This window comes from Rattus rattus, chromosome 3 (assembly GCF_011064425.1).
Source record: "Rattus rattus isolate New Zealand chromosome 3, Rrattus_CSIRO_v1, whole genome shotgun sequence".
Lineage (NCBI taxonomy): Eukaryota > Metazoa > Chordata > Mammalia > Rodentia > Muridae > Rattus > Rattus rattus.
Window position 1 is genome coordinate 127,591,477 of NC_046156.1, and position 25,395 is coordinate 127,616,871.

The 25,395-nt window shown below is 41.9% G+C and overlaps 1 protein-coding gene across 1 annotated transcript in view; it reads right to left on the reverse strand.

Annotated features, from left to right (window-relative positions):
* Positions 1 to 25,395, reverse strand: part of Spata16 (spermatogenesis associated 16) — a 257,308-nt gene that overhangs the window by 43,737 nt on the left and 188,176 nt on the right. The window contains exons 6-9 of the mRNA XM_032896794.1: positions 22,044 to 22,190; positions 20,539 to 20,651; positions 11,101 to 11,265; positions 8,394 to 8,477 (exon numbers count right to left, since the gene is read on the reverse strand). Of these exons, the coding sequence (XP_032752685.1) occupies positions 8,394 to 8,477; positions 11,101 to 11,265; positions 20,539 to 20,651; positions 22,044 to 22,190 (509 nt within the window). The remainder of the gene's footprint in view (positions 1 to 8,393; positions 8,478 to 11,100; positions 11,266 to 20,538; positions 20,652 to 22,043; positions 22,191 to 25,395) is intronic.

A 25,395-nucleotide genomic window follows, 5' to 3' on the forward strand; every position in this document is an offset into this window, starting at 1 on the left:
CCGGTCGGTCCCTTCAGGTGCGGTGTCTCAGACGCGGTGGACCTGCTGCTCCTGGGCCCTCCTCTACGGGTACCCAGAGGCCGTTAACAGTTTCCTCCTGGGCCAGGGATGTTGGCAGGGGTGGGCAGCGTTGGTGGTCTCCTCCGCTCTCCTGCCTCAGGAGTGCCCGCCCGACCAGGCGGCGAGAACTCCCCTCCAGGGGGCCTGGGAGCAGAGAGCTGCTGACGGCAGGGATCCGCCGGCCTCGGACTCTGGCCAAACACCAGAAGTCGCTTTCTTCTCTTCTTAGGATCACTGGGATTATTGGTATGTGCTCTAGTGCCCAGCTCTACATGGGTTCTGGGGATTTAAACTCAGATCTTCATGCTTGCATGGGAAACAGTTTACCCATTGGATCATTTCCCCAGGCCCAAAGTCAATTAATTATAATGTTAGACTAACTCAGACTTTCACAGTGGCTTCTCTAGCTTAGGTTGGAAGAATCTGAGAAGACAATTAGGCTAGTGTATAGTCAAATTACTCTTTGCCTGGAGACTACCCTGACCCACACTGGGTCTCACACTCAAATGTGAACACAGTGTTGAATGTGAACATATTGTTGAATGCCTACAATCACCTGGGCTTCTTCAGGTATCATATATTCTGGGTTTCTGTCACAGAGATTTCAGGACCCAAAGGCAGCTCAAGCCATAACTTGTATTATTTACTGGCTCTGTGACTTTGGGCAACGTGCTGATGAAGATTAATGAGTTGGTCTATGTAAACAGGAGAATGTTCCATAATAATAACTCATAAATACTTTTATTCTTTGATTTTGGTTCTTTGCCTTTCAAGACATCTACTTATCCAGCTGGGGAACGGCTTCTGCTCTTCTAGCCCAAAAAACATTATTTTACAGGTAAAGAAACAGGCACAGTAAAAGAAAATGGTATTTTGCCCTAGTTTGTGACAGATTTAGTTTGTCTGCAGGTTGCTAGTTTAAAGTGTCTGATGATCAGTCTTCGTTTTGATGGATTTATAGTTGCTTAGGAGACACTCCTCTGGGTATGTCTGGAGGGCGTTTTTAGGGACGATTAATTGAGAAGAATCACTCTGAATGTGGGTGGCATCACTCCATGAGACTGGGTCATGGACTGAGAGAGAAATCAGGTGAGACACCAGTCTTCATCTTTTTCTGACTGTGGACACAATGTGATTAACTACCTCACACTATGCTGCCATTCCTGCTCTTCCAGGTTGGGTGCTATCCTCTAGCTATGAGCCCAAATAAATCCCTAGCCCTTAATTGCTCTAATCACAACTACGGAAAAAAAAAGTAACAAACAAAAGCTCCCGTTTTCTCTCCTGGTTCATTGTTCTGACCTTTGCTTGCATGGTGGTTCTAAAGAGAATGGTCTCCACAGACTCATCAATGTAATATTTGGTCTCTCGATGGTAGAATTGTTTGAGAAGGATTAGGAGGTATGGCCTTGTGGGAGATGTGCACAGGGGTGGGGTGGACTTGTTGAAGTTTTAAAAGCCCATGTCACTCCCAGTTAGCCCTCTCTGCCTCTCTCTGCCTCTTACTAGTGGATAAGGATATTATAAGCCCTTGCCAGCCCATGCCTACTTCCCCTCTCCCTGCCACAATGGCCATGACTCAGTGCCTCGAACTGTAAGCACCCCCCACACACCTTCCCTCTGTAAGATGCCTTAGTCATGGTGCTCATTCATCACAGCAGTAGAAAAGGAACTAAGACATAGTGCTCTCCCTTGCCCTCTCACCCTTGTCACCCTGACAGTGTTCAAGTGTATTTGTTCTTATAAAACATTCTATTTTCTTTCATATCAGACTTAAGGACACTCATTCACTTACAGCGGTTACTGTGCTGTCCTTGTAGGGCACATTCTACCTGATGGTTTTACACTTGATCTTTCCTTTCCTGAAAATGAGTTCTATCCAGTATCCGCACAATTATCTTCTGCGTTTGGTACCTTTCACTTCCCTACCATGCTTCTTTTCCTCCCTCTTTGTCACTATAGCATATTTGTTTTCAGGTGACTTGTTGATTGCTTCAGAAGATGGTAGTAGGTAGGTGGGCATTGATTCTTCATGAATGAATCTGGATGTCTAGGACAATGACTAACAAAGAATGGAAGCCAGGTGAATACTTTTCTCTTCACATGAATGAGGAAGGTGTCAGTGGGGCCTTAGGGTTTTTCAAGAGCCTTAGGTTTCCTCAGGCTCTATTGTTGTAGAATGAAACTAATCAGTGTTGATAGTCTTCGCACATTGTGCATAGGACTTTCCAGGGTAAGACAATGTTCAATATTTTATTAAAGATGACTTGCCCAGTTTTGTGTCTGCATCACTAAACTGACATGAATGTCTCTTAATCTCGAGTTAATTACCGGAAAGAACTAGTCCACAGAGTTAAACTCCAACCACTGCCATATCCTACAGCTCTGTAAAGAACATATTTTAATCCTAGTGAGTCATGGGAATGCTCAGTTGCTTCTGGGGGGGACTTGAGTGAAGACAAAAACACAGACAGGAGGTCAGTGCTCATGAATCCGGTTGTATCATGATGAGCTGTTTTTTTTATAGACCTATAACAACGTGGAGCCCAGGAAACTGTGTGAGGTAATGGGGATTCTGACAGACCCTTTAACTATGTAGAAAGAGCAACTTCTGCTATAATTCTGCTGCTTCCGATGAAAATTTCAAGTGCTTTCATTAGGTACAACAGCTGTTTCTATTACAGATAACAGATCTCAGAGGTGGCGATGCCGATGTCAACTTCCAGTGAGCTCAGAACACAGTGTAGCTTGTACAATTAGTTTTTTTTAATTATTTTTTTCCTGCACACACAAATTAACTCTGTAGCAGTAAAAGGAAATTACTTACTTGCTACTGGAATTGTCTGAGAGTGATACCATCATATGTTGTAGAGTCACATTAACTGAATTAAAAGCCCCTGGGAAAAATTTGGCACCCTGTTCTTTCCCATTCACATCTTCCTAAAGATCTCCCAGGAGCTTCTATTTAGAAAGCCATGATCATTAGCAGGGCTTTTAATTTGGAAACACTGGCTGTTCACCATTGAGTTTTTCTAGACATCCATTAGACACCCATTGACTGGGTGTGTGGTGTGGGGGTCATTTGTGTTATAATTTTGGGAGGCCTTGGCTATCCTTGCTTGACTTGCATGACTTGATCTCTGCTTGTTTGAAGGTGTGTTTTCCAGTCCAGGATACAGAGCCACTCTGCTGTTGTACCTTGCCCTTGAGATGGTTACCATCATCTTGATAGTAGAATCTATTCTTTCATCTATTTATGTCTAGGCTGGCTAGTCACTGCTTATATCAGCACAATATAGCAGAAGTTAATGTAGAAAAAAGACAACTCTTGAAGACTGAATGCTTTCACTTCTCTTGAATTGTCCTCTTGGAATCAAGTGAGACACTGGGTTAAAGCCCATTTCTTTCAGGAGTCCTACATAAAGGCAGCTGCCTCATCCAACCAGTGTCAGCTGTCAGCCATCTTGGACCATTCACAGATGTCAGACCCATGCACCCAAGCCCTAAGATTGAACCACAGGCAAGAAATCTTGAGATCTATTTGGTACAGTCTGATCAATGTGTAGATCTGAGAGACAATAATGATATTTTCTTTTTAAAGCACTGCGCTTAGTGTAGTTTGTTACAGAGTCCAGATAATTGAGGTAGGGACAAAATAAGAAGATACAGCTAGGTGTGAGTCCATGAACATAGGCACCATGATCAGTAGCTTATCACCAAGTGCAAGAAGCATTTTCAAAGATGCAGAAAGATGTTAATGTCTCTTCTATCTTCTTGGCCTGACCGTAGGATTCAGTCACTGGGCTCCTTGAACACCCGGTTTTGTAAATATTTACTCAGTGGATGTAGTATTTGTGGGATGTATACTGTTGGAAACTCGAGTACAGCAGCAGTCGTCTCCATATAGCTAGATAGTAAACAATTTTGACTTGGTGAGTGATTACAATGGCCGAGTTGACCCAGAACTACCTAGAAATAAAAGGCATGGCTACAAGCAATAAATGACTAACAGAAATAGGTGGTGTGTTGAATGTGACCTGCAGCTTGTGATTTGCTGATCCCTGTTCTAAACAGTTATTTTGTGTACCTGGTAGAAACAGTTGGTAATATTGCTGACTCTTCCGTATTGAATTTCCTTAATCTTCAGCGCTAAGTCTTTCCTAAGCTCTTATTCTCTTTTGTCTGTTTCTCCCTCACAGTTTGAAATGTGCTCTTCTTACACACTCTGCCTTACTAGTGTTAGCCATCCAAATGATTTCATTCAATATTAACTGGCTAAGGACCTCTAGTCATCCTTTCTCCTCCTTCTCATTCCCCTTTCTTTTTCTCATTCCTTATCAGCTTCGTTCAGTATTTATCCAGAACTCCAGGCTCCATATTTCCCCTTTTGCATCTTGACAGCACCCAGGTTTGATACACCCTCTAGTAAACCTATGTTCTTTCTTCTCCAAACCCACTTTTCTATGGTTGACTGTGATACTAGGGCCAGTTCTCTACAAACCCCACCTCTGCTTTGCCAGTGGTTAGTCTGTCAACAGAGGAACAGAAGAGAAAGACAGGCTTGCTCCTTCCTCTCTGCCTTCTGATTACTCTTGTCTTCTATGAGTATCTCTGCTCCTTCCTCTCTGCCTTCTGATTACTCCTGTCTTCTATGAGTATCTCAGCAGAAAGTTATCTCCATTACAGAAACATATATTGCTTCTGAACCTAGTTTTCTCAAAAGCTAGAGAATTCCTTCAAAGACCACTGAACTCCTTATGACTTTACAGTATCAGTGGGTTAGTGTGTCATCCTCAAGGGTCTGTGGCCCAGCCCTTCTGGAACCTTCCTTTAATTCCTTAGATATAGGAGTGACAGAGAGGCACCTTCTACTTGATGCCTGAGTTTTCGTTTGACAAATTTCTGCTCCAATTTTTCTCAGAGTTTGTCACCCCAACCCCTTCTCTTGGATCTCTGGCGCCACTGAATGGTACTGATTTTCTGTATTTTATTTCTCTTTTTAATTTTCTTATTTTACAACTTCCTAGTTATTTATTTTAAGATTACTTTTTTCTCATCTCTCCTGACTCCATGCACATACATGCATGATATGCATGGATACACACACACACACACACACACACACACACACACACACAGACACACACACACACACACATGGAGGTCAAGGAACAACTAACAGAAATGTTTTCTCTTTGTACCATGTGACTCTCCCTGGAATTAAACTCAGGCTGTCATTCTGGGAAGCAACTGCCTTTACTTCCTATATTAAATTCTCTTTCAGCTATCTTGTATGGTTTTTCCCTCCTGGCTACACTCTAAAGCAGTTTATATTCTTAGCCAAAGCCATCCCTGTGACAGTTTCTTTCTTTGGAAAATGGCACCAAAAGGCCTCTCTGTAGACCCTGCCTTGCTCAAGCAAAAATCTTGACGCCATTGCTTATTTTTCTTTCTTTATGAGTGCTTTGCCTATGCATACGCACAGCATGGCCGTTTGAATGAGAATGACCTTCATGAACTCAATTATTTGAATACTTGGTATCCAGTTGGTGAAATTGTTTGGGAAGGATTAGGAGGTATACCTTTGTGAGAGAAGGTATGTCTCTGGGGTATATTAGTGTTCTCTAGAGTAACAGCATGTATAGATGACTCTCTCCCTCTCTCTCTCTTTCCCTCTCTCTCTCTCTGCCTCTCTGTCTCTATCTATCTATCTATCTATCTATCTATCTATCTATCTATCTATCTATCTATCTATCTATCTATGAATGTTTTTCAGCTTGTGGTTCAGCTAATCCAACAATCAGTGGCAATGAATGGAAAGTCCAAAAATCTAATAGTTGTTCAGTTTAGCTGGTCTTCAGTATATGCTAGAATCCCAAAGAAGTAGGCCTAATGCCAGGGAAGAAATGGATGTCCCAGCAAGGCAAGAGCAAGTAGGCCAAGGGCAAAACTTTCTTTCTTCTGTGTCCTTTATAGGATTCCAGTAGAAGGCAAGACCCAGATTTGATCTGTATTAAAGAGCTGGATTTACCTAAGAGATTTGAATTAGTAGTAGATCTTCCCATGTTGAGTGAAGCAGAAATCCATCACAGATGAGGCATGTCCTCTACTTTTGGGTTATAGGTAATTCCAGATATAGTCAAGTTGACCATCAAGAATTACCGTCACACTGGAAGGCAGACTTGTTCCATTTGGAGTGTGTTCTCTGCTTTCTGTTCGTGGTTCAAGATGTAAGCTCTCAGCTACTGCTCCAGCCCCTGTCTGCCTATCTTCCGCCATGTTCCCTGCTGAGATGGTTCTCCCTTTGGAATTGCAAGCCCCAGATAAATCTTCTACAGGAGTTGTAGTGGTTTCAATGAGAATGACCTATATAGGCTCATGTGTTTGAATGCATGGTCCCTAATTAGTGGGACTATTTGGGAAGATTTAAGGAGGTATGGCCTTGGATTTAGAGAAGATGTGTCACTGGGGTTGACTTTTAGGCTTCCAAAGCCCGTGACAGGCCAGTCACTTTCTCTCTGCCCGAGATCATGGAGCACATCAGCACCATGCCTGACTTCCTGCTACCATGCTTTCTGCTGTGATTATCATGGATTAGCATGTAAAATGTAAGCAGGCCCCCAACTAAAAACTTTCTCTTTTATTTTCCTTGGTCATCATGGTGCTTTCATCATGGTAGTAGAAAAGTAACTGATATACTTGACGAGTTCTTTGTGTTCATGGTGCACATTTTTCACTCTGTTTTGAAAAGTTCCTCTGTGTGTATGTGTGTGTGTAGGCCGGAGGCCAGGAGACAACCTTGGAGATATTTTTTCAGCTGCTACTCACCTTTTTTTGGAGACAGGGTCTTTCACTGGTTGAAACTCACTAAGTAAGCTTGATTGGCTGGCCACCGAGTGCCAGGAATTGACCTGTCTCCACCTTCTCTGCCCTGGGATGCCAAGTGTTAACCATCACAAATGGCTTTATTTTTTTTTAAATGTGGGATCTGGGAATTAAAATCATGTTCACGTCTCTAAGATCTTAACTCACTAAGGTATCTTCCCACCTTCCAATCTCCCCTTTCACCTAGGTAATGAACATTAATTTTTAAATTTTTAAATTAATTTTAAAACACATTCACACAGATGGTTTTCTGATCTCCCAGTCCAGTTGTTCTCATCTGTTTCCATAGGTTATAAAAGCAGGTTGTTCACAGCCATTCATATGCATTCATATACAGCCATTCATAGAGCCACACTGCTTCTGCCCATCAAGGTATCCCTGATACCTGATAACTCTTTCTGTTGTGATGGATACTCGAGTGTCTACGATTTTGTTGATTTTTGTTTTCCATGTATCTCTTCAGATTTATGAGTTGATTTCACAGCACAGGTTCCTCTTCTGACTCACCAGAGCCCTCCTGGCTGGGAGTTACCTTTCAGACCAAAGCCTTGGTTGGATCCTTTTATGTTTCCTGATCTCAGGATCTCACAGAGGATGGGAGGAGACTTAATGGGGAATAGAGCAATCAGAATGTATTTCCTGGAGGTGAATTGGAGGCCTACATTTTCAGACAGACCTATACTGCCTCACAAGTCTCCTGAGTACCTTGGGCTAGGTGTCTCTCAGGAAATCTTGCCCTGAGTACCAGCAACTAGCTACTATGCTTCTCCCTGACCAAACCCACCAGTGTTTGAGATTCCGAAGCCTGAGTTGGGGTGTAGTATTGCATGCAAAGTGAGCGGGGAAAAAACACAAAACAAAACAAAAGAAAAATTAGTAGTTGAAAAATCAATGAAAATTCCAAGGAAAATCATTTTTTAAAATTGTCATTATAAGCTAGGCAGTGGTGGTAGACAGTTCTCTGAGTTTGAAGCCAGCCATGGATGCATATATATATGTATATGTGTATATGTATATGTGTGCATGTGTATGTATATGTGTATATGTATGTCTATATATTTGTATATTATAGGTATATTAATATATTTGCATACATCATAAAATATATGCATACACATATCAAGTAAATTTATATATATATATGTACATATTGAAGAAACACTCATTAAGTAGAAAGTGAAAAGGAACATGACCCAGTAGGATGGTCGGTATGGTGACAACAGTGCATCAGAACAAATAAAAAACAAAACAAAACAAAACTGAAAAACCCATCCTTGGTATTGGTTACATTTCTAGTTCTCTCCACTGCATTCATCTCACAAAGAAAGCAGACCGAAAACAACCCCAGGGACTTCTCTCATTCCTTTTTTATCTTCTAGACAGATTTGACCCAAGGTGGACGTTTTCTCGGAGGATAAGATGTATTTTCCTTCGGCTCAGAATTTTACCTTTTGGATCGTATTCCACACACGCTCCTTATCATTCTTCCTTCCTTCAAGGGTGTCCATGGCGTCTGCCATTAGTGACTGCAGCTGTGATACCAAGATAAAAATTATCAGCATGGAACTCACACAGAAATAACTTCTCTAAATACACAGATTAAAACCTAATTAAAAAATCATTTGTATGCTGATGGTTTTATTACTCATATTCCTCACAATGAAGACGGCCACCTCGACTCTGCTCCAGGCATGGCTGAGGATTGCTGCACGCAGAAGCTGTTGAAACAGCGGAAAGAGTCTTCCTGGAAGTTTGTAGGAAGCGTATAGGTTTTAATGCAGCAAGTGCTGATGTTTTGTTAAAAACAGATCTGGGCTGTAAAGAATGACGGCGGAAGTTAATTCTCTCAGGAAATGGCATGTAGTACATGAATGTGTTTTAGTATTTTCTCCTGAGGCTAATGTATCATAATTCTCGGCATCATGAAAAAGCTCTCCAGAGGACAATACTCTAACTGCGATGTTTTATTGCCTCTTAAAACAATCTCGTTCATTTAAACTCTTTTACTATTGTTAACGTTTTGAAATAACTATTTTCTTCTTGTTTTTTTTCCTTTCTTTTGTTTTAAACGTCCCTTTGAAACTGCACACTTTACCTACCAAAAAGCCATCTGCTATATTCCAGTTGAAAAGAATATGATGAACTAGGAGTAGTGGTGTGGGCCTGTCATCCCTGAACTTGATGAGTGGAGGCAGGAGGATCGGAGCTCAAGACCAGCCTCAGGAAGTGGTGAGTTGGGTCTCCCTGAGACTTTTTTTTTTTTTTTTTTTGGTTCTTTTTTTTGGAGCTGGGGATCGAACCCAGGGCCTTGCGCTTCCTAGGCAAGCGCTCTACCACTGAGCTAAATCCCCAACCCCATCCCTGAGACTTTTGTCTCAGAAGAAATGAACATCAACGACCAAACAGCCAAAGGGCAGTCATGGCAGTGGGGAAACTGAGGCAGGAGGAAACCAAGTCCAAAGCTCCACTGAACAAGATAGTGAGGACAAGTTTCAGAATGGGTGGGTTGCATCCGAACACGGGATCCTGAATGGTTAACCCTTGGATGATCTCCCTGGCGCTGCAGAGCTTAATCAGGAAGGCGGGGAGCAGAATCACTCTAACGGCCTCTGTTGAACAGCCTCTGTTTTCACCGTGCCCTACCAGGCCAGGCTGGGGCTTCCTTTCTAAGGCTGACCACACTTGGAAACTGGAAAGTAAAATCCATGACATAGAGTGATGAAAGATGCAGATGGCTCAAATGGTGGGGCTGTACGTGCACACCCATATGTCGGTGTGTCTATCATCTGTCAGTCTGTCTATCCATCTAGCTACCATTCAGTCATTTGTCTGTCTATCTTTCTACGTTTTGGGAATGTATAAAATATAAAAACATCCCACGAAGTACCATTTTATAAAGTGTAAGCTACTGAACAGATTGTACACTTGGAAGACATACTGGTGATGCTGGTTTTGAGTCCTTGGTGCACATTTTGAAAACTAAGCATTTCTAGGGTAGGGAATCCACACAGGTGGGAGGCCTTCTACAGGGAATTCTGCTTCGTTCTTTCATTTAAGTCTTGAATGTGCTTTTTGAGAAGATAGGACCAACATTTTCCTTTCTAAATTAGCATTTTCTTTGCTTCTTTTATCTTAGAGGAGCCTTAGTCTTCTAAAACCAGCTATACCATGGCCTAAAAGCAATACATTTACCATAGTGTTGACTGCTTCCTGGACGGCAGAATGAACACAGTCTTTTAAAGGGTGTTCAGCACACCACCATAATGGGTCGGGCAGCTTTATCACTAGTTTTGACTTGTAAATTCCTGGAAAAACAGGTTTGTTTCACTGGTTTCATCTTTAGTATGCATGGCATTACTACTGGGCTAGGGAGATTGTTACACTTATGCTTACTCTGAAGATCAGCACTTATTTAATACACTTTTAAAAAGCCTAGATAAATACTATAAATACTGGAAGCTCATTTCTTCGTTACATCTGTAAAAGCTCAAAGAGGGAGGGTTCTTTTAGTTATCTGAAAATTACAGGTAATCAGTTTGGGCTGTTCTCATCCTTCTGCTGTGAATTCAATTCAAGTCTATAATTAGTTTTAGCTACTCTCAATTAAAGCTTCAAAGTAAAGAGCCCTTCCCCATGACACATTAGGCTCTCTAGACCTCTCCTTGAATGGGCAGCACACTGTTCAATAATTACTTTTCAAATGAGGTGGTATGATTTCTAATATTAATTATGATTATAATACACACATCTGTTTGAAGAAATTGTTTCTAAGCTATTCCTTTAAGTAGTTTTTGAGTAGGTCTGTAGAAGAATAAAATGTTTTATGAATGTGTGTGTGTATACATATATATATATGTATATATATGCTTTCACTTTAATTTAAATGAAAGCTTTATATAGAATATGAATAACTAGCCCTTTCCTATGTTTTTGCACATTACAAGGTTATTTCTAAATATACAAGAAGAAAGAAAAGGGAAAGCAGTCACATTGATCCACACTGCTCTCGTCCTCTAGTGTCTTCATTTGAATGCTGGATGAGGACTGGCGTCTCCCTTCAGACCACAGTTATTACCACAAGCCTTTTCAGCTCCCATCAGTCTTCTGTTGGCTCAGGGCCTGCAAAAGCTTAAACAAAGAGAAACAAATACTTACCAATTCTGCCTCCTGTTGACTGATGTCCTGCAGATAAGGGACGGTTGCCAGCTCTGCCATCGCTTGATTGATCACCTGGGCCTGCTCCTTCACTCTCTGCAGCCGGCTGAGGAGGCTGGCATAGTGCAACTTCTCCATCACACCTGAGCATGCATGGAAATTCCCCTGGTCCCACAGGAAAAAGGAATGTTTCAGAACAAGAGCACAGACCCAGACCTCTCAGACTAAGTCAAATCAGGGTCAGGCAAAATAGACTACCTTCTCTCTCTCTCTCTCTCTCTCTCTCTCTCTCTCTCTCTCTCTCTCTCTCATATATATATATATATGTATATATATACATATATATGCATATGTATATATATGTATATACATATGTATATACATATGTATATGTGTGTGTATCATCTATCTGTCTATCATCTATCATTTGTCTGTCTGCCTATCTATCTATCTATCTATCTATCTATCTATCTATCTATCTATCTATCTATCTATCTATCTACCTTGTTTATCTATACCAAGCCTCATAATGTAGTCCTGGGTGGCCTGAAACTGTCTACATTGCCCAGGCTGGCCTTGAATTCATAGAGATCCATCTCCGTCTCCTAGGATTCAAGGTGGGCACTGTTATATCAGACTCATTTACATGTTCTGAAAGCAACAGGATCTGGTACAAGCACATGTTTCCTTTTATCACTTGAGAAGCACTCGGGAATTGGTTCCTACGCTTTGCTTTAATTTGGCTCCCAAAAGCTGTGCTTCTAGACACTGAGGGTCCTGGGCCCCCAGCTGCCTTCTATTGGTAATAAAGAATTGCTGTACAGTCAATGGTGGGGCAGGGAGACAGAGGCAGGACTTTTGGATTGGACAGGCGAGGGACTGGGGAAGAGAAGGAGGAGGAAAGGAGGAGACTTCCCATGACTCACCAGAGGCAGAGGGAAGAGAAATCATCCAGGAATGTAGGTGGAAAGGGAAAGTGGCCCTATGGGTGGCTGCCTAGAAGTCGGCAAAGATAAAATATATCTAGAAGGTGTTAAGCCAGGAATACCAGAGGGGAGTGTGCACTAGCCTTGGGGAGGTTTAGAAGTGCCCAACCATTGAGCTAGTCAAGGCATATCAAAATTAGCTGTGTGTGTGTGTGTGTGTGTGTGTGTGTGTGTGTGTGTGTGTGTGTGTGTTTGTCTTTCGTTTGTGAATCCAGAATACTTGGGTGGGTGCAGCATGTGTGCACGACTTGCCAGGAGCCTAAGCAGTTTAACTAATTTGCTGCTACAGAAATGGTCTCTACATTTTTCTTAAGAAGGCGGCTATACACAAAAGAGCTTGTAGCAGAGCTGTTGAGATGGGTTTTCTGCTTGCCCTGAATAGGCGCTTGAGAAAAATCAGGTTGGAAAGTTCCCCTGGGCCCTCCTAGTTCTTCTCTCACAGGCCTATGACCTCCTGCAGGTGACTTTATTTGCATTATCAGAGCATCATGTCGCTAAGATTTTGCCTGTTATCTCATGTATGTCAAAGATCGGTTTTATGCAATTTGAACAAACAGCTCTGACCTTATCAATGGTTCTCCCATGGTTGGGTTGTACCCTGGCCCTCTAATTACACCTTCCCTATCTAGCCCCTGGAAGTACTGCTTCAATAACTGACAGGATCCGTCTTGTGATAGACTGTTCAATTCATTGTAAAGTGCTCCCCGCTTACGGATATATGGAGATCTCTGGTTTACTAGAAATGAGGCAACTTAGGTTAGGGTGGCTTTCCTGTGTATTTGCTGCTGCCAGGCATAGAAGAGAAGTCGCCACCTTCTCTACAACGTCAAATACAGATGGCAATGCTTGATAGGAAAGACAGAGCTTGTAATAAAATACCCAGGTTTCTCTTCAGGGAAGATACATGGGGGTGGAGTGGCACATCATGGTCAAATTTAAAGCCCCGAGTGATTGATGGGCTCTGAGCATGTTTGGCAGCTACTGTGTTCAAAATCAGGCTGGTGACCGGGTTCCCTCACGTAGGACTTCTGAACCAGCTACTGTAGAGCCTCTGTACAGTTAGCTACTGCAGAGCCTCTGTACAGTTAGCTACTGCAGAGCCTCTGTACAGTTAGCTACTGCAGAGCCTCTGTACAGTTAGCTACTGCAGAGCCTCTGTACAGTTAGCTACTGCAGAGCCTCTGTACAGTTAGCTACTGCAGAGCCTCTGTACAGTTAGCTACTGCAGAGCCTCTGTACAGTTAGCTACTGCAGAGCCTCTGTACAGTTAGCTACTGCAGAGCCTCTGTACAGTTAGCTACTGCAGAGCCTCTGTACAGTTAGCTACTGCAGAGCCTCTGTACAGTTAGCTACTGCAGAGCCTCTGTACAGTTAGTGCTGCTGCCCTTACTTCTTTCAGTGAGTCCCTGGGTTTGCTGCGTAGCCCTAGAAACGAGGACTATATAGACACCTGCCCACATATCCAGACATCTCTAGCAGGAGTTTAGATGACACCATTTCCTGTAGCTTAGTATCTGGTAGGGTCTATCTAAGGCTGTGAATTTGTATCAATTGACTTCCTAGAAGGAAACACGGGACTTCTTCCTGTGATGGTTTGTATATACTTGGGCCAGGTAGTGGCACTATTAGGAGGAGTGGCCAGGTTGGAGTTGGTGTAGACTCCTTGGAGTAGGTGTATCACTGTGGGTGTGGGTTTTAGTACCCTAGTCCTAGCTGCCTGGGAGTGAGTATTCTAATGGTAGCCTTCAGTTGAAAATGTAGGGCTCTCAGCTCCTCCTGCACCATGCCTGCCTGGATGCTGCCATGCTGCCACCTTGCTGATACTGGACTGACCCTCTGAACCTGTAAGCCAGCCCTAATTAAATGTTGTCCTTATAAGACTTGCCTTGGTCATGGTGTCTGCTCACAGCAGAAAAACCCTAACTAAGACACTTCCTAGAAGAAGTTTTCCTCTAAAGAGAAAAACATTGTTAGAAAAGAGCATTACTGAGCATCTGAACTTCAACTTGAAATTAGAAAGAGATGTTCTCAAGGGTCATGGCACTGCTGTGACTGGCAACAAACCCAAGAAGGTGTCACTTGCCTAGAATGTGGAAATGAATGAAGGTTCGGCCTTCTTTTGGCTTGATTTCTCCTTGAGAGCCCCTATGTCTTGCAAGTGTCACCTTCCATTTCAGTTGTTTCTGATTAGCTTTTTCTATGAAAATCAATGGACTTTTGGGGGTGATGTTTCCAGAAGGTGGGTTTGAGATCCTTTGCCTGAACCGATGAATCAGCTAGCTGTTTGCAGCATGGTCCCCGAACAATGGCATTTTGTCAAGCAGAGCAAAGCAAGCCGGAAGGAGAAACCGTTTTTTCTTACCGAAGAACAATTGCTTCCTTTGTCCTTCTTAAAAGAAACAATGGGGCTAGCTGTAGAGAACTGCTGTAGTGACTCAACTTCAGAGAACAGCATCGACTGCCGCATGCTCAGGGAGCATAATCTATTAGTGTAATTTTCCCAAACATCAGGAAAATAAAAATAGTTGAAAGCAGCGGTGCTTTGTTAGCCTGATTGCTGGACGCATAACAAAACAGGAAGTGCTCCATATGAATGAGATCCCGGGGAAGGAACCTACATGTCTAATAGTCACTCACCCCTCCCTTCCCCACAACCAAATGCAATTCTGGCTATCAGGAAGCTATAGATCAATGCTGTGTATGTGCAGGATGAGGCCTTTTGAAAGACGGAGTGGAAAATGACGAGCGTCAATATCCGATGTCGGCAGGGGTGTTTTACTGTGGCTGCTGTAAGAAAAATCAAGGAAATAGTGGAGAATGAAGGAATTAGGGTGAGCATCTAGTCCTGAGGAAGGGCGAAATGAAGGAAATAGTGGAAAATGAAGGAATTAGGGTAAGCATCTAGTTCTAGGGAAGGGCGTGAGTGCTCCCCGTAAGACTTTAGGAGGCATACAAATGGCCCCTTAGTTTCTGGAGAGAGGGTAATAACGTGGCCAAGATTGAAGCTAAAACCTCACCTGGGTGCAATGAAGGTTAGGCAAATAGCAAGTTCAAATGAAGGCTCTGGCAGAGAACTGCTTGGATTTAACGGCAATTATGGATAAATGCTGAGCAAATAAGTGTGCTGTCTAATCCTGAGAGGCAGAGGCTAGCCTTTGGAGGGCATTCCATTCGGCCTAGCATAGAGAAACATTACTGGCAAACGGAGAGTGGATAGGAAGCGTATGCTATTGTTCCCTTCAAACGTAAACAAGTTTCAATGCTTGTCTGGAGGAAATAAAAAGTAAAATTAGTGAGTTATTAAAACATGGTTAGTTAGGTCTCACTTTTTGGTAAGTCACCCTGTGGAGAAGGCTTCCTGTATGGCAAGAGGTTTTATGATTTGAACACAGTGTAGACGGTTTAAGACCGCCAACAGTCAGTGAGGCTAATGAGTGGGAAAGCATAGCACCATCCAGGGAAACTGAAGACCTTAGGACAAAGTCTTCAGAAGGAAGAATTAAGAAAAAAAAGCCCTCACACAAGGATGCTGGAGTGAGGGGTTGACATTTGCACTGGGATATTTTAGGTTGTAGCTTATAAATAAACAGAACATCTTTGTTTGTCTATGCATTGTTTATCTATGCATAGATGGAAAAGCCATCTATGGAGAAACGTAACCTAAGCCTGTCTCAGAGTGGAAAGGATATCACGGTCTGAAACACAGGATCCTCCTTTAGCCCAGGGAAGACTGCCATCTTTGCTGACTACCAACTCATGCAAGAGGTTAAACTTCATGTTCCCTTGAAGTCAGTCTCTCTCTCTCTCTCTCTCTCTCTCTCTCTCTCTCTCTCTCTCTCTGTCTCTCCCTCCCTCCTTCTCTCCTTCTCTCTCTGTCTCTCTCTGTCTCTCTGTCTCTCTGTCTCTGTCTCTCTCTCTCTCTCTCTCTCTCACACACACACACACACACACACACACACACACACACACACACACACAGTGTCAACAGAGCGAGGACTTCTGTGCCTCAGATCCAAAGCATTCAGCCCCCTTTTACAACCAGGCTTCTGTCTGACTTTGGAAGTGTTCATGGTAAGAAAGTTTCTTAGTTATGATCTATGCAAGGATTTAGGAAAAAGCTTTAGAATTTTGTTACACTCACCGTATGTTTAGTCTGCTTCTTTGAAAATGTTATCCTATTTTTGTATATTTATTTTGTGGAGAACAATACGCACACCCTTTTATTTCACTATAGGAAAATTTAAAATTGAAGTAACCAGTAAAAAAAAATTTGCAATATTATAACGTAGTGTTATTTATTATTATAATCTAGTGTGCTGTCATGTTAACTTTTTCTCTAATTAAAGATGCTGGATGTATACCTCCTATTTATAGATATGTTAATATTTAGTTTGTTAGAGAAAGTATCATGAGAATTCTTGGCATCGTCTAAGCATTATTTAAGCATTCACATATTTATCACCGTTTATGTGACAATTTAAGTCTGATAACGCTTAATATATTATATAACTCATTCTGATCGTAGTATTATGTCAGAGATTAATGTTGTCTTTTGATCTCCTGTATTCTAATGAATGCTAAAGCTGTAATGTATATTATTTTTATGCTCTGAAGCCATTTACATTAAGGAACATTGTCTAAGTGAGTTTAAGAAAATCTCTGAGCATATATGACAAAAAGCATCCTTCTTACCTTCTTAGCGAATAGGACTAGATATAAAGATAGAGGCCCCAAATAGGTAGCTCACCCTGTCTGTCTGTCTGTCTGTTTGTCTGTCTATTCATCCATCTAATAGATGCCTTACTGGACATGCAAAGTCATGTCTGAATCACTGTATTAAGAATAACTGACAAATCCAAGGTTCTTCAGGATAGATTTGCTGCGCAGGCATCAGTCACTATCTTATGGTGGCAATACTCTGGATGCTGGGTTCTTTACACAGAGACATATGTTGAGCTCATGGTCAGAGTCTGTGGTCATGGAGGCTGCAGGCTGTGGGCCACAGATCTGCATCCTGGCTGCAAAGGACATAAGTCTTGCCAGTGAGTGGGGGACTGAGCAACTCAGTGACTGAAGGAAAAGGACTTAAGTCCTATGGGACTCTAGCACTCCACCATATTAGAAGAAAGCTCAAACTACATGAGATGTACAAGTAAAAAGAAAGATCTACAAAACAACCTTTTTGTCAACACAAAACCCAATCCTGCATGAATAATTAAAGTTTCCATGAACCCTAATGCTTAATAAAGTGCTTGGCCAAATGGCTGCTTTTACCGGAGTCACAAAGTAGGGAAAATGCATGGACAGCCCAGTGTACAGTGATTCAAAACATAGCACTTGATACATGGATAGATAAAAGCACACCATTAAGGACTGCGTGTTAATGGTAGTGGGCAGGAATACTTTCTAGGGACCAACTCATTGTTTGCTTCATTAAGTTACCTTTGCAGCCAGCTTTACTAGGTCCTACTTTATGGAGGGAGTTGTGGCTGGGCAACCACAAGACCCCAAAGCCAGTGTTTGGGAGCCTATGTATTGGAAGTCAGTACATGTTGTCTCAGAGAAACTTTACACTCACTCACTTCCATATAGTCTTCCTGAAGGGTTATTTCCAACAGAAGCAAATACAGGAGGCTGATGTGACTCTTAAGTAGATGAGACAGACAGAGAACAAGACTTCTGGCATCTACTATTCTGAGACTGATTCCAGAACAGAGGATCCCATTGATTGGATATCAAAAATCTTGTAATTTAGGAGGTTAGGAGGCAACATTTTCAATTCCATAAAGACACTTTCATAACAATCTTCAAGTGGTCAGGATACACTTGGAGATATGAGAAGGAAAGCAGTGATGGACCCTGAAAAAGTACCTAACACTTAGAAAGGTCCAACCTACACTCAGACCATGTGGTCCAAGTCAGCAGCAAATCATTTCATCAGTTTCTAGATAATTAAGGAGGTAAGGTAGGCATTGAACCAGAGCTTTAGAGCACAGGCAGACCCCTTCTACAGCACACAGCATCCAGGCCACCAGGGTAGCCTTACACAGAGGCAATCAACCAATGCTCACATGATGATTCTTGGTAGTGAAAGATGTGTGTGTGTGTGTGTGTGTGTGTGTGTGTGTGTGTGTGTGTGTGTGTGTAGTATTGCTAATGAGACTGCTGTGGACAAAATGTTTGTGTCACTTCCTAGTTCATATGCTCAACTCGAGTGTCAATGGGTGCATGTTTGGAGATGAAGCCTGTGTACAAGGTATTTTGGGTAAGCTGAGGTTATGAGGGTGGGGCCCTGTCCTAGTCAATTTTAATTTTCAACTTGGCACAACCAAGACTCACCCAGGAGGAAAAGAGTCTCAATCTAGGAGTTGTCTAGATCAGATTGGCCTGTGTTCATATCTGTGAGGATTTTCTTATTTGTTGGCAGTGCCATACCAGGACTGGTAGTCCTGGGACTGTATACAAATGTAGAGAGATAGGAGGAGGGGAGGGAGGGAGGAGGAGGAGAGAGAGAGAGAGAGAGAGAGAGAGAGAGAGAGAGAGAGAGAGAGCCCCAACACAAACCAACTGGCGGCCTGCTTGCCAGTCTTTGTTTCAATTCCTGCCCCAATGTTCCCAGCTTGAGTCCCTTCCCTGACTTCCCTCAGTGATAGGCATAAAGTAAAATAAGCCCTTTGTCACCCGAGTTGCTTTTGGTCATGGTGTTTGTTACAGCAACAAAAGAGCAGAGCAGGACAGGCTGTGGTGGAGGGATGAGTGACTTTGCAAGAATAGATGCCTGAGCTCGCGTTCTGTCTCTGTGTCTCTGAGCTGTGTGGGGACACAGTGAAAGTGCAGCTTTATGAGAATCCAGAGTAGCGCTCTTACCAGAACCACACTGGGGCAATCACTCTAAGAAGGTAGCAAATACTTATTGTTGAACCCACCGGATCTATGACATTTTGGCATATAGCTGCTTGTATTGTATTGTAATGGGGTCCCCCAAATTAGTTTGCATGAGGGGATCTGCATGTAGCTTCTGGGAACCTATCCCCAGTCAATTCTGCTTGGTAAATAAAGATGCTAGCAGCTAATAGCTGGGGAGGAGAAACAGGCGAGACTGAGGAGTCCCAGGTTTGGAAGGAGGAGAGATGCCATGACTGAGAAGAATGCAGCACGGAGAGGCAGAGCCACCATGTAAAGGTGCCGGAGAGCTCAACTGGGTCAGCAGCAGCCACGTGGAACACAGAAAGTAGTAAGTAGTAATCAGAATTATCTTTGGGACATAGATTCTAGCAGCTGCCCATCTATTGAGCTGCTTATAGCTTATTAAAATATAAAGGCTGTGTGTGTGTTTTTCATTCAGAACCATACACCATCGAGGTGGGAAGCAAGTCCCTGGCGGGAGTTTTTAAAATAATAATAGTACATTGGCACAATAGCCTGAACCAAGTTAAAAAAAAAGATGGATTCTTCACTAGCAGAAATAGAAGGGGAGGTAACTGAGTGGAAGACAGTTGTGTGAAGAAGGAGGTTTGCAGAAGAAAGTCAGCTGACACTGCAATTTTTTATTTCTAACTTACACCATTACAAATCATGCAAATAGATCAGACATTTTACAGCTTTTCTCAAATGCTGGGTGATGTTATTGAGCAAGTAATTGCTGAACAGATGTTAAGTAGCTGCTCATGACGACCCCCTTGGTTCTCCTCCTAGGAACATCGAATCAAATGTAATATAGAAGCCACAGATGAAGATTCTTTACAATTTCCAACTAACAGCTTTTTGAAAAATATTAAAGGAGGGGAGAAATCTGTCACCTTTACAGTGTATTAACAACAAAGCCTCTTTATGCATTCTCAGTTCAAGAACATACGGTTTGTCAGAGAGCAGCAAGGAACCCGCGTCATATTTAGGATGCCTTAGGACATAGGATGGAGGGGAGAGCACACCTTCCCTGGATTGTGAAGAAGGATTACATCATTATATGTAACGCCACATGCAGCTCAGCAGCAATGTTTAGAGTAACATCCTGCAGGTGACTGGGTGTGCAGGCACGAGCTGGTGAAACTGAGTTCCTGCATAAGATAATGGGGCAGTGCTGTGCAATGGCTCAGTAAATGAGGGAAAGCATTGTGCTTGCTAACATTCGGCTATTGATTTAAAATGGAAATAAAAAAGAGCTTACGGCAGCCTTGAATTAGATGGTTGGAAGGCACAGAGAAGGAAAGCTTTACAAGGAGACATTTGTCTGGAAAACACTCAGGACCCCAGAGTAACATTGGAACATGTGTAGGAATGGAAAAGGGATTGAATTACTAGCTAACATGTGTTTGGTTTTCTGTGCATCTTTCTAAACAAAACAAAGGAAAACAAAAACAATTGCAATGTTTGCTTCTTTAAGTTTTAACACTCCTAGAAATCTCTGACGTTCACACATGGGACAGAAGAAGACGACTCCTCAGATACCCACATTTAGTTGCGTGCTTCGGATAAAGTCCAGGATTGGCAAGATTCGCTTCCCCACCATCTCCATGTGTCTCACTGTATCTTCTCTGGTCAGTGGAGAGAAGGGAGTTTTATGTTCTAGAAATTGTAACAGTAAAATTTTATATTTTTTTCAGAATTCCATTTCAGAATGCTTTCTTTAGTGAGCTATAAACAGATATCTTAATATTAACAGATATGAAATCTTTAGTATGGACACTAGCCCCATCCCTAGCCCATATGTGTAAAAGTAAAAGATCTTCAAGGAGCACAGCAGAAGGGCCATAACCCTTTAGAAACTGACATTTATTCATTTTTTTGATTGAGAGATCTAAGAGCCAACCTGTGACAATTCATACATCTATGCAGAATATGTTTGTCTTGAATATGAAAAAAATGTCATAAACATGCATGTTCCTTGTCTCGCTCTGCTCAGGTATTGTTCAAGTGTGCAGATGCTATTGACCTTGAATGTCGCTTGAGGCTGAGGGAAACCTCAGAGGGTTCTGCATTCAACAAAACACAAATTCTTAATTATGTGCTCACAGCACAAGAATCAGTTCAATCTGGTCATCTGGCATCTTTGAGATTTAAGTTCTATGTAAGCATTTTCTAGAAAATTGGAACCAGAATTATTTAACATCATCAAATTACATGCTCTTCAGGAGATTTAAGCTCCTCTCTAATTACGTGAGAGGATAGTAGAACAGAAGTTAATGCCCCAGCAGACAGTCCATGTGACCTGGAGTTGTCATTGCTACACTTTTGATTTCATGTACGAGTCAAGTTGACAAACTGTTTCATGTTTGCTAATCAATGAAAAAGTCTATATCCTTTGTTTTCTCCCAGTGCATGTGTGTTTGTGTGTACATGCATGCCTGCATGACTGCTTGTGTGTGTGTGTGTGTGTGTGTGTGTGTGTATGCACAAATACACATGGGAGCCCAGTGTTCATAGCAGGACTCATCCTTCCTTGCTCTTCTATCCTGTTGATTGAGGCAGGGTCTCTCAATCAAACCCAGAGCTTGCTGATATGGCTAGTCTAGGTAGCCAACTTGCTCTGGTGATCCCATTTCTTCCTTCTGTTAGTAGAATTACGTTAAGCTCATTCAACATTCCTGTGGGATTCTGGGGATTGGAACTTTGGTTCTCATGCCCGAAGGCAAGTGCTTTAACTGTTGATTCCTTTAGACCTGAAAGCCTGTTGTACTGTCAATGGCTATGGCAGGCAATGGTGTCTGGGGTAGAATGCTAGGAATGGATTAGTAAGCACCCCATGGTAGTGTGCAATGTGCTCCTGGAGGAAAGCTCTCCTGAAATCACAACCCCATTTGTTTTTAATCAACCTACAAGGAAAATAAGAAAGATTAGCGGCGACTTATAACCAACTTTTTTTTTGTTATTTAGGCCCTTCCATAAACTGAGCGCTGTGACAGAGTCCCATCCTTGACCCCATTTTGAAATGTAGTAGTAGGGTCAGGTTCCAATCACCTGTGAAGGTGGGCAGCTTCCTATTTGACACTTTCTCCAGAAACTTTCCATCTTCTTTGTTTTTGAATCCAAGAGTCAACAGATATTGCTGGGGAGGAAAACAGGACCAGTCGGCTGTCTGTGGCAGTACATGGAACCCTTGGGTATCTGAAAAACAGCAGAGACAGGAGGGGGAGGTTTGCTTGCAGGTTTTTATCATTTCCAGGGCCCTCCTCCAGTTTAGCAATTGTAACAACAGATTATCATTTGGAAAAATGATAAGTATAGACATTAAAGGTGCAAAGTAAAATTACGTGCATCAAAAGTACAGGTGGCTAATATATAGAATTGTATTCTCTTATTTGTGTTCTTCTTAGTGATGTAAATGTACACAGAACACAGTAATAAGCTGTGAGGAGATTATACGATCATCTTTCCCCATTTATAATAATAGATATTCAGGATCAGCACACAGTAAGGATTATTTTTCTGTGTGTGATTTTTGCATCTTAGCTGATAACTAAGGAAATAGTATTATATGAAAAGAAAATAGAAAAATAACTAAGTGAGAATTACAATAAGTAGTGCTGGGAAAACTGCCATTTTACATGTACAAGAACACAACTTGATTCATCATCTTTCATGCTATGCAAAACATGGTTCAAAATGCACCAAAGACTTAATGTAAGACTTGAAACGCACTGAGCAGGGGTGGTGCTTGCCTTTAAAATCAGCACTTGGTAGGCAGAGGCAGGTGGATCTCTGAGATTGAGGCCAGTCTGGTTTATAGAATGATCCAGGGCTACTTTGTGAGACCCTGTCTTAAGGGGAAATGATAGATAGATAGATAGATAGATAGATAGATAGATAGATAGATAGATAGATAGATACTTGGAACTTGGAGAGTGTAAGAAGAGAGTAGGAGAAATACTTTAAGAATGGACACAATTAAGGACTCCCTTTGGAGAACTCCAATCACACAGGATGGAACCTTCAAACTGTCCAATGAGATGGCATGAAATGAAAATAGTGGGATGGGGTGTGGTCGGAGGGAGGACCAAGAGGGGGATGGTGACTAGACTGTGAAAAAAGATTTAATAATAATAATAATAATAATAATAATAAAAATAATAAAAAAGAGAAACGATTCCTACAAAGCAAAGCAAACAAGTGAAGAGACAGTCCAGAGAAAGGGAAAGCTATTTTCTGAGAACCCATCAGATAGGATTAATGTGCAGGACAAGTGAGGAACTGCAAGAATTAAACACAAATGCCCAGCCCTGAATTTTCCAGAACAGACTATTCTCAAAAGAAGAAATGCAAAAGACCAATAAACACTTGGAAAATGAATGTGAAACATCCATAGCCCTTGGAGAAACGTGAATTAAAATTATTTGAGACGTTGTTATCTTAACCAAGACATAATGACCACCATTAAGAAAAGAGGAGCAACAAATGTTGCCAAGGATGTGGGGGAAGAGGAACCCTTATTCACTGCTAGTGAGAATGTTAACTGTCATAATCACAATGGAAAAATGGCATGGGGATTTCTAAAAATGCTAAAAAGCCATATGGCCTAGCAATTTCATTCTTGGGTATATCCTCCAAGGGATCTACCATCAACACACCACAAAGATACTTGTGCATCCATGTTCCTGCTACACTATTTATAGTAGCTAAGAAGTAGAACCAACTTAGCTGTCCATCAACAGATGAACTGATAAAGAAAATGTGTGTGTGTATGCAATGGAATTTTACTCATCCATAAGGAAAATCAAAATTATTATGGTAAGTCAAGTTTTCTCTCAGATGTGGAAGTAAGATTTGTGTGTGTGTGTGTGTGTGTGTGTGTGTGTGTGTGTGTGTGTGTGTGTGTGCAGGTCATGAGACTAGAGAGAAAACCAACAAAGATGAAAAAGAGATCTTAAGTTGGGTGAAGAGACAATTCTGAAATACATGCAACATAAATTTGGGAGATGATCTGTTATGAGGAGGAAGGGGTCTAGCAAGCTGGAATACGGGGTCAAGACAAGGTATAACAAGAGAGGAAAAGGAAAACAAAGAAGAACAAGGTATGAACTTGGTTGAGGGAGCAGAGGGTAGGATGGGAAAGGGGAGACAGGGAGGGATAAATAAAATAAGCACAAATAAAAAGAGAAAGGAATATATGAAAACATATTGCTTTAGATGCTAACTTAAACCACAGTGATGTGAGGAACACCCAGAAATGAGTGTGATGTTGACTGTAGCAATTAGACCGGAAGTAATCTAAGTGTTGGGAGCACAGCTCTAAAACGAACTTGGTTTTTCATGGTGGTAAGGTCTGCTGTTAGAGCCGCTGTTAGCTGATGATGGTGCCCCAGTAGTGTTCTAAGTGTTGTATGGACATTATGTTCATGGTTGATGTCACTTCATTGCCTTAGGAGTCAGGAAGTGGAGGGACCTTTCTTGGAGCTAATTAGCCAAGGAAAGCAGCTTGGAAGTTGCGGCAGAGTCTCATGGAGACTCTGGCCACCTTGCTTGGTATCAGATTGAGTGATCTTGTGCTACTTTTGGGGGAGCAAAGGTCATCCTTGGCCAGATTTGCCCCATTCATCTTTACTATAAAAAGGCTTCTCAGTTGATGACGGATGAGCAGCAAGGCTGAGTAAGTTCACCACTGAGTCCTGCAGGAAAGAGGAATAGTACCAATCCCTAATATCATGGAATTACGATTTTGTTAAAGATTGGTTTTTAACATAGAATCAAATGGTTTGATCCCAGTTTTATGTCTTTATTGGTAATATTTCTCTAAAAGATAACAGGCACCATGCATCCTAGCTGCATTTGTGTAGCCTTCCCCAGCCCCTTTGCTCTTGCTCAGCTAAATGTTTGCTGAGAAGTCACTCATTAGTTATGCAGGGTCTCCTACATAGTCAATAGCAATTTGGAACTCATGATCCTTTTGCCCTAGTCCCGTAAGGTTGGGATTATGAGTGATGCATCATACTGGGTTCTGATACTTGAAGCTTGGGAAACTTGAACATGGATCATACCCTCTCACACCTAGAACCCGTCTATGCTCACATGTGCTAGCTGAGCAGAGTCTCTCCATGGAGTCCCCCTTTCCAAATTACAGTACATCAAAACTGCAGAAAGTGATTGGCAATCTACTCAACATATGTATTATACAGTTTAATACACTCTGATTCTTCCAAGAACTAAATACCACACAACTCAAACTCAGAACAAAGACGTATTGAACATGTTTTAGACTTTCTTGGCTGGATGATTGGGCTCTTAATGAGAACTGACATTTACCTGATTTCTCTGTGTCACATGTTTTATTAAGACTCTTTTTTTTTTTGCTCAGTAAACATGGAAGATAAGGTAT